Here is a 17,602-nt window from a genome sequence, read left to right on the forward strand (position 1 = left end):
CTCTCTGCTCTGCTAATATCTTAGGAAAAAAAACACAAAAATAAACATCAAACAACAACAACAAAGACTACTGAGAAATCAGAGCAAACACAGTGATGTATTTCTCACTGTGTAAAGATACAGCCGGATATTAAGAGATGTAAAAACACGGCGGATGAAGTTCAGTTTGACAACAACGAGAGCAACAAAGATCTCCAGCACCCGCGAGTCGAGACACGTCGACCACGTCAACATTAATGAGTCACTTCAACAGACACGTGTCACTTCTTCACTGTCGTATCACGTTAAACTCACCGAACCGAAACACTCGCTGCACTTTTTAGACTGTTTGCCTAAAACACTCGACGCGTTTATTTTCGGCAGGGCTTAGTGATGACGGGGAGGACGGGGAGAGAGGAGATAATGATGAGATGGAGAGGATGAAGTGAGAGTAAAGAGGTTAGAGGGAGAGGAGGGAGGAGGAAGAGGAGAGAGAGAACCAGGAGAGAAGGATAGAGGGAGAGAGGAGGGGAGAAAGAGAGGGATTAGATGATGAGGAGAGAAAGAGGAGGGGAGGATGGGAGTGACGGGAGAGAGACGGATACAGGGAGAGAGAGAGAGAGAGATGGGGGTGAGGATGGAGGAATCAAGTGAGGGAGGATAAAGGGAGAAACCGGGGAAGGGAGGACGAAAGAAGAAAGGAGGAGGGAAGAGAGGAGAAAGATGAGAGGTTAAAGAGAGGGATTAGAGGATGAAGAGAGAGAGAGAGGAAAGGAGGATGGAAGGATGCTAATGATGGTAGAGATGAGAAAAAGATGAGGGGGACAGGATGAAAGAAGACAGGAGGAGGACTGGCGGAGATGATGAAGCAACAAAGGAAACAATAAAAAAAAAAGAGGAAAGAAGATGAAGGGATGAAAAAGGAGACAGAAGAAGAAGAAGAGGGGAGGCTGGAGAGAGAGAAAGACAGACAGAGTCAGCACCTTGTGTCGTAAAACATGGCCGACTAAACGTCCTCCAGAGACCTTCATAAAAGCCACCGCGCCGTGTGTGTGTGTGTGTGTGTGTGTGTGTGTGTGTGTGTGTGTGTGTGTGTGTGTGTGTGTGTGTGTGTGTGTGTGTGTGTGTGCGTTAAGCCTGCAGCAAGGTGCTCGGTGAGGTCAGCGGCTCTCAGAAAGGCGACAGACTGACATGTCTGTCACAGCAGGACTTCAAAATCCTCTCAACACTTTCCCTGTTTACAGCGACCGTCCAGCTGTTAAAGGACTATTCCGTCTCTTTCACTTCATCTCTCTGCATCTCTTCAGCTTGTTTACACCTAAAAGTACTCCATCGTTGTGCCTGAACAGCCAGCAATCACACTTTTTTTTTTTTTTTTTTTTTTAAATTTAACCAATTAGGGATAATTCTATGGTTATGTGAGGACATAATTAAAAACAGAAAAATGCCAGCTGTAGTCATAAACAATACACATCAAAAAAAAACTTGCCGGAGAGGATTTCACCCGCCGCTGATCCCATTTTGGTCAAAACTTTAAGGGAAACAAATCATCCAAAGCGTTTAAAATGACACTGATGAAGAAGAACCGCAGCTACAGATGAGAACAAGGTGACTTTTCACTCCTGATTGGCTGAGACGAGGGGGATGAGAACGCTAGCGAGCCGAGACGTTTTTACTGCCGCCCTGTTAACAGAAGAGGAACAGAGGAAGTGTGCAGTTTAAAGCTGTCAGAGGTGTTTTTTTTTTTTTTTTATATTTCAATTTTTTGCTTTATGTCAAAATCACACATCAGTTACACAGACTCTCACTCAGAACTAAGACGACAATAATCCAACAATATTATTTAGACAAAGCTGACAGATGTTTACTGAACGGTCACGGTCTTATTCATGTGAATAAAATAACAGACGCTGCATTAACTCGACCCCGATACACCTGCTCATCATCACAACACTTTGTCTGAATGACTCCTTAAACAGCTGGTAGAGCAGTCAAACAGAACAAAAAAAAAAAAACAAAAACTGAACACCTCCTGTCTTTATTTAGCCTAATATGTAATAAGGTAATTATTCAGAGTCCAGATTAATAGTAAAGTTTATACCAAATCAGTGAAAAATACCTCAGTGTTTCCCCTATAATAGTACAGGCCAAAATATCACCAAATATCCATTCATTTGCAAATAAATAGCGTTTAGGAGCCGCTGAACAGTCTGTGTCGTTGCCTGGGAAACTGCAGGTAGCGTAACTCCTTTTAAGGAATAGGGCGGAGCAAAGACGAGAGAGGAAAAGGTTAGCAGGAAGTTGTCGGTCTGGCGGTGAATGTACAGATCAGAATAAATGCTAAAAAAGTCATGTCTGTTGTTTCCCCCGATGGCTGGAAAAGTGAAGGAGGTTAGCTCCAAAGTTAGCAACGATGGGTTAGCATAACCCTGACGACGCTAAACCCCCCCGCCAGGCCAAACGCTGTGCTTGTTTCTGATTGGTGTTCATTAAAACCTTAAACCGTGACATCAGAGCCTATACAACCTTTGTTTTGCCAAAATTAGACTGCAAGTATCCATAGCAACAATAACCTTAATTCATTTATCCATGAAGTTAATATTCACCTCGATGAGTAAAGGGTCAGTTTGCCAGATATACAAACAATATGCAGTTATGCAGCACATGATGTCAACCTTAAAGATTCCCTCCAAATCAGTCTCAAGACAAAATGATCCATTTTTTATGTTTGTTTGTGTTTTGATAAGAGGTCAATAAAGACGGAGCTGGCAGAGAGAACAACACTCCACTTCACATTATTACCGTCTTACTGCTCACTCACACGTGGTCACTTTCTTTGTGGCTAGCTTGATTGTTTCACTTTGCTGCTCGTGTGTTTTTTTCAGTGCGCTCACATGTTCGCTGCCGGCATCATGACAGAAAACATGAGAGAGGAAGAGAGAGAGAGATTAAAAAAAAAAGAGAGAGAGAGAGAAAAGGGCAACATAAGGGCTTTTCAAGGCAAACTAATGGAAGACTGGACTGCTCAAACACAGCCACAGGACACACTCGCTGCCCCTCACACACACACACACACACACACACACACACACACACACACACACACACACACACACACACACACACTTACACACAAGCCCCATTAGACCAGATGACTGCCTTGGAGCCAGGTGGCATAGCACTAGCCTCTCTCTCTCACCCTTTTTTCCTCTTTTTCTCTGCACAGTCTGCCCCCAAGACACACACACACACACACACACACACAGTTTGTAGCATGCTAATTCATCTAACCACACAAACACACACACACACACACACACACACTCCATCCTGAGTGTGTCGTAGCCTCCAGCCCGGCTCAAACTGGCCTCGTCTGTCCCCTTCGCCTTCAGGTTAGTTGCAATTGGACAGGGCCCCAATACTCGGCTGCACACACACGCTAGGCGCCATAACCAATCGCCTTAATCTAATCCTTGCGTCGGCCTCTCACTTAAAGTGATATAAAGACAGGAGGGAAAGAAAGAGAGAGAAGAGAGAGAGAGAGAGAGAGAGAGAGAGAGAGAGAGAGACGGAGAGAGAGAGAGAGAGAGAGAGAGAGAGAGAGAGAGAGAGAGAGAGAGAGAGAGAGAGAGAGAGAGAGAGAGAGAGAGAGAGAGAGAGAGAGAGAGAGAGAGAGAGGGAGAGGTCCACATGAAACTGGCTGAAAACACTTTACGTTTTAAAAACAACGTGCATCCACACAGTCACTGCTGTTGTTTTTTGGTAAATATCTCTCAGTAAAGCTGCTGAATCTCTCTGCTGTTGTTCATCTATTTCACACAGAACATGTTGCTAAATCTCAGCTGGTTACAGCTCTGTTCAGTCACTTCCTGCTCTCCGTCTCCATACAAAACATCTCATTTAGATATTTTTCAGTTTCTGCTGTCAGACAACGGAACTGTTAGTCTGTTTGAACTGTTGGTTGGAGAGTTTGAGTTTATATTTTAATCACAGATGTGTTGCCAACATATAGAACGAACCTGTCAACTCCAGTAGAAACAAAGATTTTCCTCACAGTTCACTAATTAAACACGGCAAAGAGTGACTGTTGCTGCTTCACTGACACGTCAATCACATCACTGATTTATGATGACAAACATACTGACACAACTATATCCAGTGATCGGCTATAGTAATATTTCTGACCAGCATACATCCTCTATCAGACTCTCAGTTCAAATAAGGAAAAAACTCACACACAATGATTATTTTCATTAGACTCATCTACTGATTATTTTTTCCGATCAATCGATTAATTGTTTAGTCTATAAAATTTCAAAAAGTTATGGAGGGAAAAAACTGCCCATTAATTTCCCCAAAACCCAAGACAACATCTTCAAATATCTTGTTTTGCTCCACAAATAATCCAAAAACCCCCAAAGATTCAGTTTACAGTGATATAAAACAGAGAGAAGCAGAAAATTCTGACATTTAAAAGGCTGGAAACTGAAGATTTTTTTGGATTATCAACTTAACTAATTAACTAATCGACTAATCAATTAATGGTTGCAGGTCTGGAGGAAACCTCAGATATACAACAGATGATTTATGTACAGAATAAAGCAGATATATGGATGGAGACAGTTTGGTCGTCGTCACACAGGGTCACATGGTTACTGCTGAAGCCAAAAAACAGGCAATCACATTCATTTAACTTAACTACAAAGGCAGCATCACAGCCACTTTACTCTCTCTCTCCATCTCTCTCTGGGGACGATCGACACACAGAGAGAGAACAAACAAATGAAAAGGAATACAGAGGGCGAGCGAGGGCGAGCGAGGGAGGGAGCGAGGGAGGCAGAAAGAGTAGAGTTTGCCCAGAGGGAGGGGCCGTTAGGATGAAAGAGGTTAGACTCCCAGCTTCACCTATTCACCAGTAAAAAAAGAAATACAGAAGGAGAGAGAGAGATGGGGGGGTAATGGAGGAGTGGCTGCTCAAATATTCAGCCACGGGCACAACACACACACACACACACACACACACACACACACACACACATTTTCCTATCTCTCTGTGTCTCAGAGTCGGTGACCAGGAAATCCACAGGGAAGAGATTAAGACTACAGGCTACAGAGCAGGATGTAATACTGTGTGTGTAAGTGTGTGTGAGTGTGTGTGTGTGTGTGTGTATATAAGTGTGTGTGTTTGTGTGTCAAAATTAAAAGAAATGTGAACGAGAAAAAACCAGCATGCGCTTCAATTTTGAAGGAAAAACCGAAAGCTGAATGACTTTGAAACATCCAAGAACCTAAAATTAGGTTGTTATGTTGTCACACACACTATCAGTGAATGTGCATGTAATATATATATATGTGCATGTAATATATATATATGTGCATGTAATATATATATGTGCATGTAATATATATATATATATATGTGTGTGTGTGTGTGTGTGTGTGTGTGTGTGTCTCCAAGTGCCAACATCTTCTGTAACCGCCGTCAACAACCCAGATGCAGCCTCACCTCAGTGCGACCACACTTACCACAAATACATCCCGTCAGACACACAGTCACAGTTTTTTGGGTCTCACACACACACACACACACACACACACACACACACACACACACATATAATCTGCCCAGAAACCACAGGCAACACAAATAGCTCCCATCAGCTCTCTGCATCTCAGCTGGTGGTTTTTAATACATGTGGTTAAAAATCAACCAACCGTCGGCCGCTGAGCCTCCAGTTCCTCAATCTAACTGGAGGGAAACACAAGAATCAAACACCAGCCGCGCGGTGACTCAGATTTGAAGAGACTATAACTCAAGCTGTGACAATAATGCAATGAGCTTCAGTTAACTGTTAAAAAAAAAAAAAAAAAAAGTCAAAAGGTCGTAGAGGCAGGTTTGCCAGAGGACAGGTTGATTACCTGGACCAGCAGGAAGTTCATCAGTTAATCGCTGCAGACTGTTTTCATAGAACCGATACTGGAATATTTAATGTAGGACACCTGCTGGGGCTGAAATATCACAAAACACCCTGAGTTTCACTGAACGCATCCATGTGAGAAAATGAAATTCACCGCTGACCCGGATATAATCGTAAAAGGTCGAGATTTTCTACTCTGTGATTCAGTGGAGGAAAAAAACGTAAAAGAAGAAGAAGAAGAAGAAGAAGAAGAAGAAGAAGAAGAAGAAGAAGAGAGACTTACAGCTGAAATAAGAAGTATCATATCAACATATGACAACAGAACACATCCCATCATATATCTAAAATGTGAAGCTTGGATCAGTGCAGCGAGGTCACTTACAGCTTGTGAAAATACGGTGGCTCAGCTGGTCCAAAAAAGCAAAGCAAAAATCTAAACCACATTAAAATAAAAACTACATCAGAAGCTTCCTGTCATCTACATTTACACATTAAACTAATACTATACTACTATTAGCAATAAAGCAGCCAGGACGCCAGCGTGTACGTCAGGCAATAACCAGAAATGTTAGTATAGAAATGTCAAAGTGTCTCTGTTACATAATTTGTCCAAATAAGAAAATTGACAAGTGTATTTTTTTACTTGTAAAACGTCCCACTGGGTAAATATCTTTTCTTTAAAAAAAACAAACAAACAAGAGATTCTTCTCAAAAATGTGATGTGATGTAAACGGTTCATCATTAAACTGCTTTATATCTTCTAAAAACTGAGAGACTCAGTGGAGTTTTTTTTGGAAGTTTTTGTTTGTTTTGTTTTTTTTTTCGCCAGTAGACATGAATTTGCCCGGGGCGGCGTGAAATGAAGCGAATAAGCATCTGCGTGAAAAAGGGAGAGAGAGAGACTAGAGGAGGGGGGGGGGGGGGGGGGGTCTGGAGTCTCTGGTGAGTTCTGGGATCCGTCAGAGGAGCTGAACACAAACACACAGACACACGGTCGCTGTGTCCCGTCGCTACATATCTCACAGCTGATGTACAGTTTGTGTTTTGGCTGTTTTAGAGACGAATGAGCAACTAAATGATCTTATTCTGTCTGAACACAGATTTTTACCAACATGAGAACGTTTAGATTGGTAGATGTGTCTTCCTGCTGGTTGTTCACACACACACACACACACACACACACACACACACACACAAACACACACACACACACACAGATCAGACGGCGACACCAGTCACCAGTCCCATCACGCTGCTGGGAGCACTGGCCTGCACCGACCAGGGGAACAGGAAGCTCAGTCAGTGTGTTTCCATTGGACATGACGTCAGTCCAGCAGCCAGCAGGAAAACAACACACACACACACACACACAAACAAACACACACACACACAAAACAAATGGTGAGTGTAGAGAACGGGACGCACGCCAGACGCCAATCAATTCTCAACTCTCTCTCTCTCTCTCTCTCTCTCTCTCTCTCTCTCTCTCTCTCTCTCTCTGTTAGCTGATTTCTGATCTGTCGTCGTGGACGGCAGAGAGCTGCAGATCTAATAATGAGAAGTGGAGAGAATGATTGACAGGTAAGAGTAGAGAACACAGTATGTTAAAATGATTCCTCATCTCCTGTCAGTTGTGTTTTTATAGCCTCTTATACATCATTCTGAACTCTCCAACCTTCTGGGTCCTGCGCTGAATGACTGCCGCTCCTCAAGTACGCGCTCAAACATCTATGAATTAATTTTTTAATAAAAAAATCTATTTGACTCCCGATGAAAAATCCCTCTATTCCTCTACAAAGTCAGGAGCGGTGATCTGACTTCAAAGCAGGCTGAAAATAGCCAATAATCAGCTTTTTGTATGGAGGCTGGTTGACACGGCGGCTGAATAATTCTCCAGCAGAGCTCAAGAGTGGAAGTTGAAAACCGGTCCACTGGGGGGTTTCCCCCCCGCCCCCCCCCCCGGCTGCTCCACAGCCGGAACAGCTGGGCGTCGGTGAGAAATCTGGCATCGTTACGCTGGACCTAGGTAAAAAATCTACATGACACGAGAGCTGATGATATCTGTAACAAACACACAAGATAACCAGAACTCACTTTTTTTTTTAAAGGTAGATAGTGAAAGGCGTTATTTAAATTAAACACTATGGAGTTGTAAAGTGTGAGTTATTTCAGTCACTCTTGGTTCAAGAAGTGAAAATCTCATTTATTTTTCCTCATAGACGACGTCTATTTTAGTCATTGGACGTCTGGATCTTAAGTTATCAGAGAAATAAACTGGACAAACGTTAGCAGCAGCTCGGCTAACAGCCCCTCCAGGAAGTCCGGTGGTCACCAAACATCGTCGGAGAAATATTGATTTTTTTTTAGGTGAAACAGCTTTAATTAGTATTTTAACGATTTTAATCTGCGGGTCCGTTTGTTTCTGGAGAGGAGGAGACGTCTGCTGATAGTAATCCTATCCCAGTGAAGCTGGTTATTTAACAGCGAAGTCAACAACTCCCATGATCCCTTGCTACTTCACACCGTCATCACACTCCTCTTTTGTTTTTGTTTTGATTGAGACCCCATAGCGGCTGAAATTACATATTGAGCGTTTAACTACTACGTGAAACAGCCAATCACTGAGCTTAGGATTCGGTCACATGTTCCACTAACGGCGAGCGGAGAAAACTTATGACCTCCATCGTTTTAATTTCTGGTTCACTTTTGAGTGAATTCAGCAACTATATGGCGCCAACGAAGCATTTTGAACGCTTCTAACTGGCTGCTTCTCCATAGCAACAGCAGCTTAGGGCTCATGGGTAATGTAGTATTCTCAGCCGTCCGCCAAAATCACAAACAAAACAAGATTTCTCAAAAACAAAGTTGAAATAATTGAAAGTGGAGGTGATAATAGAAACCTAAAGGATGGTTATATTATCCAGGAGAGTCCTGAGTTTTTTATATTCAATAACATTGAGGAGAATTTCAAGAAAAATGCGCAATAATCACATTTTCACACTCCAGAGGCAAAGAAGCTGCATCATTAATCTTCATTGTGATGAACTGACTGAACATTCGTTGGAACATTTTTGTACATTTGTCTCAATCTGTTGTTTTTCTTGTTTTGTTTTTGCGATATATTCTACAGAATTTATGTTCAATCCATCTCAATCTGTTGTTTTATTGTTTTAATTAAAAGAACTCAAGCTGTGTCGTAAATCTCTACATCGATTAACTGATGTGAAACTAATCGGGAGGATTCATTCGGAAAACGTCTCAATCTGTTGTTTTCTTGGTGTTTACAATGTGTTGTTTGGTATTTATTGGCAGTAAAGCGTCTCTAAATTAAAATAAAAGTTTGTTCTGTTCTGTTTTAACGAATGTTTAATTCGGTCCAGCTATCAGAGAAACAATTACACAACCAGAAAGCAGGAGAAATTAAAAAAGTGAAGTGATTAATTACAGAAAATAGCAACAAAAAAGTGAAATTAGCACTAGCTCACACTTAGCAAACTGTTTTATTCAGTCAAATAGCCGATGGAAGTTCTTTTTAAAAAGAGCAAAGAAGAGAAACTCTCCTCCCTGGATCCACCCCCCCCCCCTCACATTATACTAAGTGCTGAGGAAGATAACAACCAATGGGACTTCCAAATGCATCAACATCAAAAAGCCATTTAATCACTGCTCTGCCTCTCTCACTCTCTCACTCACTCACTCTCCCTCCTTTCCTCCAGCTTTTTGTGCCAAATACCATTTCATGTCTCTGGGGAGCAGGAAACATTTAATAAAACTTCTCTAATCGAGTTCGGCGGTGGAGCGCTGTGTGGCCTCGCTCCCTCGCTCAGTCGCAAGCCGTCTGTTTGTCCTCTGAAAAAAAAAAAAAACTCCTGGGGAGGGGTTTTCTTTCTCTGAGACCACACTCATGTTTTGAGGGCTTTTGATGGAAGCAGACCTGACAATAATCAACACTATTCTGCCTCTTCACGTTTTTTTTTTTTTGGCTTCGGGCCCAGAGGTTGCCCCAAAAAAAAAAAAAAAATGGAAGTTTTAAGGATTGCCAGAGGATCCACGGAGAGCCGGATGGTTAGATTTTGGCTGAAATTGCATTCACTGGGAAGTTCACTGATACTTGGTTAAAATCAGCATGAACTGGTGCAGACTGGAGCCTGGGGGCGTGCATGTGTGTGTGTGTGTGTGTGTGTGTGTGTTTTAGCCATTTTAAAATATCAAGATATCAGCAATTTTTTTGGGTGAACAAAAGAGCAGTTTGGAAGAAGAAAACAATCGAGCCACAGACTCACTTAACACTTTGCTTCGCAGACGCTTTTCACCCGTTTTTGAAGCCGTTTCACATGAAAACAAATCAATGACGAGACACACAGACACTGTTAAGATTTCTCTAAAAAAGAGCAGGCTGGTGCAGTGATCTGCTTGTTAAACACTGCTGCTGCTGCTGCTGCTGCTAAAAAGGCAACATGGCCGGCAGATTAAATATGAATTAGCATCAGTGAGCACTCAAACTTCATTATTCACTCCTGTGCTGTATATTAATAAAATGGTTTTATAGTGGGACTTTTCAAAATCAGAGGTTTAAAAAAAAGTGAAACTATCTTTATATTTTTCATATTTTTGATGCCAAAACCACAATTATTATCATCATTGATTCATCTGTTTCCTTGATTTAACTGCTCCGTCTATAAAATGGTGAAAAGAGTCGATGACCGTTTGTTTTGTCTGCTCTCAAAGACACCGGTTTAAAAAAATAAAAAAAGCGAGCAGGACGTCCACGTCGTCTTCCTCCGGGACGCCTCCTGTTACCACGGAGACTCTTGCTGGAGGAAAACCTAACAACATGTCATATTTTCAAAAAAAAAAAGCTGCTTCTGCTGTCTGAATATCTGTGAGAGTTGTCTTTTCACACACACACAGAGAGAGAGAGAGAGAGAGAGAGAGAGAGAGAGAGGTTGTTGAGTGCATGAGCTGGAAACTTTTAAGAAGTACCTCATGTCACCTTCTCATCTCTCTCTTTCTTTCTTTACCTCTTCTTAGCTTTCATTTCTTTTGTTCTGAAGCTCTCTCTCTCTCTCTCTCTCTCTCTCTCTCTCTCTCTCTCTCTCTGGAGTATTATCAGGTCGCTGCAGCTCTGACCTTTCACCTCTTTACTATGGGATGCTGGTAGGAATTGAATTTTCTCCTGCGCGCCGCGCTCGCCGCACGTCGCTCCGGATAAACGGCGAGAGCTTAAACGCTGAGAGATTTGTGCTCGACCTTGTACAGTCAGGTAAAACCGTAGCTGTTTTAAAAAGCCTGATCCTCTGACTGCTGTATTTTGGAGAAATGTTGAGGTCAGGACCTATCGCTGTGCTGTAAAGGTCACATACACACACACACACACACACACACACACACACACACACACAGAGAAAAAGATGTATCTGCTTCTTTTAGTCCTTCAGAAACACACAAACACTCCTTTAGATACATGAAAGCTTTCTATATGAGTATTGATCCTGCAGACATTTATACAATCACAGCTTCCCAACACAGAGAGGCTGAGGGTGGATTCATGTCTGATCACTCTTTCAACACGTTTCTATTACTACAGGGAAAACTGGCAGTGATTCATGAGTGTGATGATTATGTAAACCCACATCTGATCTAGAGCAGCAACTAATGATTGTTTTCATTACCGATTAATCTGTTGATTATTAGTCATTTGGTTTATAAAACATCCAAAAAAATGACGATCACTGTTTCCAAGAAACGTCCTCAAATGTCTCCTTTAGTCCCGACCAACACAGAGACACCCAGTTTACCGTCATAAAGGACTAAAGAAACCAGGAAATATTCACGTTTAAGAAGCTGGAATCAGAGAATTTGGAAACATTTTTCTGATGAATCATAATTAATTTACTTGTCGGCGACTAATCGTCGCGGCTCTGCTTGTATTTACTTTAATAACGATGAGATAAAAGGCTGTGAAGAGTAAAAACAACAGCCCGATCGATCATTATCAGGTTATAGACACGTTTTACTGCAACGAGATAAAAGGTTCTTTCAAAGTTTCCTATTTGAGCAGCTTGACGTGTCGTCAGTAGCTGATAGCAGCGCTCAGTCTACTTTAAACTGTTTAAATAATGTTTTAAACATTATTAATAAAATGAAAGATAAAGCAGAGAATATCTCTGTTGTGAAGTTATTTTCTTACTTCATTTTAGCAGCTTTTTTCTCATTTCCTTTGATGTTATTGATTGGTTTTGCTTGTTTGTGTGTTTGTTTACAGTCCTACATTGTTGCAGAAAGTTGCTTCATACCTTCTGATGTGTTTCTGTGTTTCTTCCGTATCTGACCGTCGATCAGAGACTCAACGAGACGGAGTCAGAACCAAGTACACGGACCCTGCTGGAGACTCAGCTGTCGGCTAATCAATCAATTAGTTATTTGGTCAGAAAATGGTGCAGAGTGTTTTCTTTAAAGGTGTAAACTAACAACCAACAACTTTATCATCACAGAAGAATCAATAAACCAGAAACTGTTCACATGTTAGAAGCTGGTACGAGAGACTCAAAATCATTAATCACATATAAAATAGTTGTTTGACTCATTGATTAACCAGCTAATCACTGCATCTATAAACTCATTCATCTGCCTAGTTATTTTCTCTGTTCATTGCTTTGTCTGTTATCAGCCCATGATGACGTCTTCAACAGTCCAAACCTTTAACACACTCAGTTTACTGTCATGTTTGACACATCACATCCTTCAAATCCTCACATCTGAGATGCAGCAACACGTACATGTTTACCATTTTTCCTTTAAAATAAAGACAATTACTCTGACGATCAATTAATACACTAATCCTGCAGCTCTAGTGAGGTGTAATACCTGCAAGGCAGCACTGGAACACAGCTAGAAACACTACCGTGCGTCTAACTAACGGCAGCACCGGCGCTCTGAACCGTAACGATGTGTCTCGTCTTGATTAGACGACTCACCTTGGCCGCCGGATTCAAGGACGTTGTTTTTCTGGGTCTCGTTTAATGAGATTCAAAGTAAGGTAAGAGACAAAAGAACACGTTTTAATTTATAATCATGTCAAGCTGAGAACTCTCAGTGAAAGATTGTCGAACTGAATATTTGAAGTCACACAGAGTCGAGGCATGTTGACTAATTAAAAAAAAAAAAGTGTTTTCAAGGCCACAGAAGCCTTTGGTTTAGTTTCCTTAAATGCACAAACCTTCAAGGGTTTGCAAGGCCCTTGAAAAGCCTGTTGGTTGTATTATTATTATTATAATATGGTGGCTAGAATGCAATTAAAACGATAAGGAGCAGATCTCTAATAGGAAACAGAGACACTAAACACAACAAACACTTCATTAGCTGAGTCCTGCAAAAATGTTGATTTGTTGCCATAAACCACCAGAAGAGGAAGAACTCCTCACCCCCTCCGTAAACGCTGCCGTGAAGCCCCCCGAGCAAGGCACTTTACCACAAACACACCCTCCTTCTGTCACATGTTTTAGTCTCGACTACAACAACAAGTCTAATTTCTTACACAAACCCACCGAACGCGTAGAATCACAGTTTCACGTCTTCACACTTTTCAGTCTCTCACACACATTAAGTCACAGTCTCACACTTTCTGGTCTGAGACCGCAGCAGGCGGCTACAAATAGCTATCATCGCCTCTCCGCCTCTCGGCTGGCAGCTTATTACATGTGGTTGAACCGAACCGACCGCCGCCGCGTCTGGCGTCCTGCAGATATTACAACCAAAAAAAACATCAGAAACAGTGACCGTAGCGGAGCCGCAGCTGAGGATCGTTGTCATCGTGGATTAATGTGTCCAATAATCCTCTAAAATGATGATTTTAATAATAAATTAACTGATTAATAGGTCGACAATGATGTGCTTCTCAAATGTGAATATTTGCTGCTTCTGTTTGTCTTTGATGGTTTCGATGCTGCAGATCAACCGCTAATGAAAAGTAAATCGTTAGCTTCAGCCCTCGTTTCTGATCGATCGATTAATCATTCAGGTCTATAAACTGACCAGAACTGGGATGAAAATTACCAATCTCCAGTTCCCAGAGTGGAACCGAAGCTCTCAGATGTTAAATGCTTTCTAAACACAAGCAGCTGTGTGAGAACCAGTAAAAGAAAGGTTTCCATGATGACCAGTCTGACTACATATTCGGTGCTGGGCACTTCTTGTTCCTGGTGATCTGGACACGTTTTGCTCAGCACTATATAAAAAATATTGAGGTTCAATACTGTCAGAGCTAGTCCAGGCTGTGAGTAATGTCTACTCTGCACTTCCCACTGATAATCCAGCAGACTGACAGTACGGGTGGCCTCCTCGCATTATTTTTCTTGAACTAATGAAGTTCTTGTAGTTGCCACTATTCTCTCCCTGTGAGCACTTGTTCAGAGAGGAGTGTCCTAACATTGTGACTTCTGCCTCCTCCCTCCTCCTCCCTCCTCCCTTCCTCCCTCCTCCCTTCCTCCCTCTTCCTCCTCCTCCCAAAATGAATGTGACAAGTGTCTGGTGGGAAAAACAACAACAACAATATAACAGTGATGTTTTAATAATTTCCATCAGGACGGCCTCTTTTCTCCGAGGTCAGAGGTCAGGAGGTAGAGATTTAGTTTAACAGACATGAATCTCTGCGGACAACAACAACAACAACAACATAGCTATAAACCCACAGAGGGAGGGTCTCTCTAACCGCTGAGCTATCACGCCAACACCCCACTAACCCCCGACAACCTCTGTACGCTCCAAAGACGACCCCACCCTCTGAGCTATAAACTCAAATATGTTACACAGACAGATTATAAACCTCTACCTCTCTGCTCTCTAACAAGCCTGAGAGGTCTCATCAAGTTGTAAATGCTCTTGAATTGTCTTGGATATGAAACACCTTACACAACAGCAGAGATTAAAAAATCTCTGTTCTTGCTGCTGCTGCTGGTGAGAAATGATATTTCAGAAAAAAAAAAAAAGAAGAAGAAGAAGGGAGGAGAAAAGCTGTTAAAATCCACCCAACAGACCGTCTGGACTTAGAGGGTTTTCACGGCACTGGCCATGAAATCTCCGATACACTGCTGTCAGCTGGCGGCTGTCCACGCACACACACACACACACACACACACACACACACACACACACACAAACACACACCATGCATGCACGCACATACAGCGCTGGGATTAATCCTAAATTTGGTTGGCAGCCACCGACGGGCTCATGTAGATCCAGCTGAATATCAAAACATATTCGGAAGGGATTTTCAGGACAGGAATTAACAGCCCCGGAATGAAAAGAGCTCAAACGACGGTACCTTCAAAAAAAAAAAAAAAAAAAAAAAAAAAAAACACACACAGAGACCAACACTTGTGAACGCTGGGAGGAATGCAGGAAATACCTCTTTTTAATGTAAGTACTATACATTTGCTGCACAGATGGGTTCAGATGGAGGAGGAGGAGGAGGAGGAGGAGGAGGAGGAGGAGAAAAGGGAGTGAGGTGATAAGACATGTGTTTTCTGGTCTTGTGTTGAAGTTTATTACATTTATTACAAAGCAAGCAGGATGTAAATAGTCTAAAAGAGACTTTCTCTAAACTTCTACAAACACCAGAGCTGATCCGGTTCAGCTTCTTAGAGCTCATTCAATGACACTACTGGACCGTGTGAAAATACATTATGCAACAAACTCATAAGATATTAAATATGTTTGAAATATTCATTTAGGTGGTCAGTAGGAAAAAAAAGTAACACTTTAGGTAGCTGCTGGGGTCTTTAATCAGCAGAGCGACGCCTTAACATTCTCATTTTTTTTACTTTTAACGAAGAAAATATCAACCTTAAAACGCTCAGAGACACTTTGTATAACACGTCGGCCGCACAGTGTATAAATATCCATCAGACTGAACAATGACCTCACTGAGGAATCTCTCAAACTGTGGGAGAGGCGTTCTTTACAACGGCCTGGCGCCAAGCCAAGACGCATACCCAGCATGCACTGCGTCACCAGTTGGAACCGCACATGTCCAAACAAGCCCGTCTGTCTTATTATAAACCATTATTTATCCTGAATAAATCCTCTGAGGGGTGTCTGCTCTCTCTCGCTCTCTCTCTCTCTCTCTCTCTTCTGCTGTCGGCTAATTGAAACAGTTTCGGTGGAGATGCTGGGCGGGGGTGGGGGGGGGGGTGGGGGGGGGGGGCGACGGGTCGAGCTCGAGAGCATTTTAACAGTAGCTTGTGAAGTCTCAACCACTGTGTTCGCTGTTTTGAATATGTTTTTTTCAAGTGAATTGAAGTGTGTTTGATGAACTGGAGGTTTTTCTTTAAACCATCTTTCTCCTAGTTGGGGATTTGAACTGGAGACCTTTGACCTCGATGCTGGTTAATGAGAGGGAGTAATGACACTGCTGACAGCTCAGATTCTTAAACTTATCCACAACAACCAAAAGATGCTTCAACATTCAGTACCAACACCAGAACAATACTTTTCCCTACGTTTGAGGATTATGAAACCTTTTTTTATATTTAATCAGATATGTCGTCTTAACACAATAAGCTGCACAAGAAATCTGCTGAAAATAAGCAATAAGGACACGCTGTAGGACAGGAGAGGTACGTCTACACTCTTAAATACAATCATCACATCATGCTGGCGCTGTATCTTCTCCTTCTCTTGCCTATAGTAAATTAACGGATGACACGTACACGTGTAAATCTCTCTACTGCCGTTTCTTAATCATTTTTTTTTTGATCTCAGTAATCTTTCACCATGTTGTTTTGTAGTCATTCCAGCAGTAGTGCTTTGGCTACACATCAAACATCGCTGTGCCAATAAAGCTCATTGAATTGAAATTGACTTGTATTGACCGGCGGCCTGGCAGGACGACCGACAGACCAGACAAAACACAGTTTTGGCGAGAGTGACATCGGAGCCGAGAGGCCGACTTGCTTTAGATTCATGTGCGTCCCTCATCCCACCTTAAATAATCCCCCCCGTATCCTTCCATCCCAAACACATGTAGAAACAACGCAGCTGTACCTGAACGCCCAGGCAGGAAGACAAAAACAAAGCAGCAGAAAGAGAGGGATATAAGTCAGAGAGAAATATGATGAAAATCGATGACTCACCTGTGCGCTCGATGTAGTCGACACACTTCTCAATAAAGAGCGGGATGGGTCGCTCCAGGGTCACCAGGTTCTGCAGGGGAACGCCAAAGTAGTTGCTCTCCCAGGTTCTCCGGGTGGGGGGGTACAGAGGCTTAGGGGGCTTGGAAGATTTCGGCTGTAAAGGGGGGGGGGGGGGGGGAATAATAAGAGGGATGAGATGAGAGGAAAATACAAGGTGAAGGAGAGAGAGTAGGAAGGATGGAGGGAGAAAGAGACGGAGGAAGTGGAGAAGAAAAAAAATATGAAATATAGAGGGGTGGAAGAGTAAGAGAGAAGGAAAAGGAGAAGAGGAAATGGTAAATTTAAAAGATGACAATGAGGGAGGAGCGAGGGAATGATGGACCGAGAGACGAGAGCAAGGGGGGGAAGAGAAAGGAGCGAAGAGGGGAGGAAAAGATAGAGAGAGAGAACGAGGAATAAAAGAGAAAGAAACAAGAAAGAGGACAGGAAATAGAAAGTTTGAGGAGCCAGAAGTGATTTTTAGGTGGAGGCAGATAAAAAAAAATAAAAGTGATAAGGAGTGAGGAAATT

At 42.3% G+C, this 17,602-nt stretch overlaps 1 protein-coding gene and 1 long non-coding RNA gene across 4 annotated transcripts in view; both read right to left on the reverse strand.

The window, feature by feature from the left end:
- Positions 1-17,602, reverse strand: part of arhgap5 (Rho GTPase activating protein 5) — a 52,639-nt gene that overhangs the window by 22,056 nt on the left and 12,981 nt on the right. For all 3 annotated transcript variants that reach the window (XM_044374981.1, XM_044374980.1, XM_044374979.1), the window contains exon 3: positions 17,033-17,186. In XM_044374981.1, the coding sequence (XP_044230916.1) occupies positions 17,033-17,186 (154 nt within the window). The remainder of the gene's footprint in view (positions 1-17,032; positions 17,187-17,602) is intronic.
- Positions 2,314-14,720, reverse strand: LOC122998219. Its single transcript, XR_006407366.1, has 3 exons — positions 14,707-14,720; positions 8,944-8,946; positions 2,314-2,408 (listed from the first exon to the last, which is right to left on the reverse strand). It is a non-coding gene; the product is annotated as an uncharacterized LOC122998219 (long non-coding RNA).

This window comes from Thunnus albacares, chromosome 15 (assembly GCF_914725855.1).
Source record: "Thunnus albacares chromosome 15, fThuAlb1.1, whole genome shotgun sequence".
NCBI lineage: Eukaryota > Metazoa > Chordata > Actinopteri > Scombriformes > Scombridae > Thunnus > Thunnus albacares.